General features: G+C 49.2%; 1 protein-coding gene across 1 annotated transcript in view; it reads left to right on the top strand.

Moving 5' to 3' along the window:
- Positions 1–272: 272 nt before the first annotated feature.
- The window catches only part of PPTG_15573 (hypothetical protein), a gene marked incomplete at both ends in the record, with an annotated part of 6,010 nt that continues 3,181 nt past the window's right edge, over positions 273–3,101 (top strand). The window contains 2 exons of the mRNA XM_008912826.1: positions 273–1,482; positions 1,552–2,092. Coding sequence (XP_008911074.1) covers positions 273–1,482; positions 1,552–2,092 — 1,751 coding nt within the window. The remainder of the gene's footprint in view (positions 1,483–1,551; positions 2,093–3,101) is intronic.

Raw genomic sequence — 3,101 nt, 5'->3', positions numbered from 1 at the left:
TTCACAGTTCGTAGGACTGTGTATTGTGTCGTGGTTTCGCGGTAACGAATGGGTACAAATACCGGTATTATACCGGTATTATAATTTTTTATTTTTAACTCACAGACGATGGCAAGCGAGGTTCTTACCGGTATCGGTAACGTGGCTGAGCGGTCGGCGGGTGTGCTGTCTCCTTTTTTTTAATAGGGGACACCAAGGCGGGATGAGCCTTTGCTGCGCGATAGGCCCCACCAAACGCTCACTTGCGATTTTGCTGCCTCGATAAAGCGGCGATGGGCAGCAAGAAGCGAGGTCGAGAGGATTCAGATGACTCTGATTGCGACCTTCTGAAGCACTTGAATGAGGCTCATCAAGCAGCAGTTCACCGAGTTCACGAGCAAGCAACACAGGATAGTGTTAGCGTGGTGAAGACTGACAACAGCGACACTGCCAGTGAAAGTTCAGATAGCGACGATTTGCTTGCCTTTTTGGATGATGAGCGACGCAAGGAGCTAAATCGACTGCGAAAGCGGAAGTACATGAATAAGCTCAAATCTAGTAAGGATAAGAGCGCAAGCAAGCATTTAGAAACCAAGAATGCCAGCAGTGGTTTTGAGAACGAGCTTAGTGCTGAGGAGCGCACAGAATGCTTAGAGCATCTTCGAAGGGCCCTTGGAGCTGAAGGGCTCGATGAATGCGCTTGTGTTGTGTGTGATCGATTGGGTCTCCGCCAAGAATCCCGGCGTGTCGAGGATGTGGACTTGACCTATCTGAAGAAGATGAAAAGGAGCCTCCACGTTGAGACGGCAAACCTGCCGAATACCCTGGTTGAACAATATCGGTGTCCAAGTTGCTTGTCAGATCTCAGTGGACTAATGGTTTCTCCTCGTGGAATAAATACCTACACTGATGACAATAACTATTCACGTGCGTGGCTTTCCGTGTGTAGAGAATGCGATCGATCTATTCAGCGTGGCCGGCTCCCTAAATTTGCGATTGCCAATGGCTTTTTCGTGGGACGTCTACCACACAAACATCGGGACTTGACGGTTCCAGAGCGTTTGATGACGCAGCTAACAAATGTCGTTGCAATGACTCGCGTAATGCGAGGTGGTCACCACAGATGCATTCGCTCCCATTGCATCGCGTTCGACTGCACGCCTGGCCCACCCGTCACACTGTTGCCTCGATCACTGGAAGATGTTGCATCGTACCGCGTAGTACTTATTGGTGACTTTACAGCGGCCCAACTGGAGCAAGTACGCAAACTGCATCGCATTAGGAACGGAGCGGTTCGAGACTTGTTTGCTTTCTACAAGATAAACAATCATTTGTACGCCGAAATCGCAGAAAGTGATCCTGCAGAAAATAGCGAGTACACGGATGCTGATCTTGAAGCAGCATTTGTCGAGTACGTCCCGGACGACGAAGGTTCAATTGGTGGAGAAATGGATAGAGAGCAACAAAATATTCGTGGGGAATCCGACGCATGGCGTGTGATGTGTAAAACTAACGAATGCAGTGTACTGGAGCGGTGAATTGGTTTGGCTAATACTGGAACATCTGTAGCAGTACGAGAACTTCCTGTACTATCACAAGCTGGTAGAAATAGAGAACGTGAGCGTGAATTTGAGGTTCGAAGATCAAGTTTCTTTGCAAATGACATTTCTGGAACATTGTTGGCACGAATATTCCCGGAACTATTTCCTTTTGGGCGCGGGCACCCAGGCGAGCAGCGGCATGTCAAAGTGTCCGTGCAGGAATGTATCAAATATTACACGATGCTGAGTGAGCGGCAATTCGCTGAGGATGCGCTGTTTACATTGGTTGCTTTTGACAAGATCTCCATGATGAGTATGTATATCCAGAATCACGTTCGTTGTCAAAGGTTTCCGCATCTCCTGGAAGGGTATGATCGACTCACCAGCGAGCAGTTAGGAAAAGCTCTGCTCGAGAATGAAAGGCGACTCCAAGGGTGCTTACCATGGAGGCAGGCGGACAACTCTGTCGCTCAAAAATTTCTTAAGACGGTAGAGATTGGTTCACGCTCGGTGTGGGGCAGCAATGCTGAAAGGTCTCAGTGTCGTCACAAGGCGTTTGCCTACCAGACTAGGTTCGGACAGCCAGCTTTGTTCGTAACGTTGACCCCAAATTCCGACAATTCACTTGTGCTGGCCCATTACACTGGAGTTCTATCTGTCGATTCCTTGTTCGATTTACTGGAAGCTCGGCTTCCTACAAAAGCGGAATTACGTGAAGCCAGCAGAGAGAATGACTGCGCGTCAGCACGTCTCTTCATGAGGCACGTGGATGCCTTTATTCGTCATGCGTTAGGCATCGACCCGCGAACACGGAAAAAATTATCATATCGTGGTTTACTTGGTGACGTCAAGGCCTACTTTGGGATGGTGGAAAGCCAAGGACGTGGTACTTTGCATATCCACTTACTAATCTGGCTAAATCACTGCCCTCCGAATTCGACTGCTGTCATGAAAATCTTAGGTTCACCTCAAGGAAATGTATTTCGTGAGCGAGTCGCATCCTATGCCGATAGTATCGTACAAAACGATCTACCTATCTCTCTCGATAACTACAACTGCTCAAGTTGTGGGGCTTCTCATGAACGTCTCATTGGACTTCAGATACCCGAGCAGGCCCGAAAGGATCCGACGGGAAGGTCCACTAAAAATCGTTCTCGTTACCGATCTGCAGAGCCTGCACTTGTAGCATGTGGTCGTTGCGGTGCCCAGTTTAGCTCCCAGCACCTCATTCGCAATGCATTGCTGAAGGCGCGGCCGGAATGCTGGCCCATTTGGCGACAACCGTTGTCACCTAACGAAATTGAACAGCAGGCAGTGGCCGAAAGTGTTTGTCGTAGCACGAAGAAGAAAGCGGTGGACATTATATGCGATCGTGAGTCCGTGCACGCGAGCTACTGTTGTGACCTGTCAATTCGTGAGCGTGAAAAGCTTACTGCAGACCTACTGCATCAGGCCAATCACCGGCAAATGCCACTTTGCAAGGCGGATGATGACCCATTTCGAAATGACACGCTTGCTCGCTTACTAGAAATATCACCTCCATCTACTTCTGATGCGAGGATGGCGCAGCAAGCCCAGGAT

Source organism: Phytophthora parasitica, assembly GCF_000247585.1.
Source record: "Phytophthora parasitica INRA-310 unplaced genomic scaffold supercont2.50, whole genome shotgun sequence".
Lineage (NCBI taxonomy): Eukaryota > Oomycota > Peronosporomycetes > Peronosporales > Peronosporaceae > Phytophthora > Phytophthora nicotianae.
This window is presented reverse-complemented; position numbering and strand designations above follow the sequence as displayed.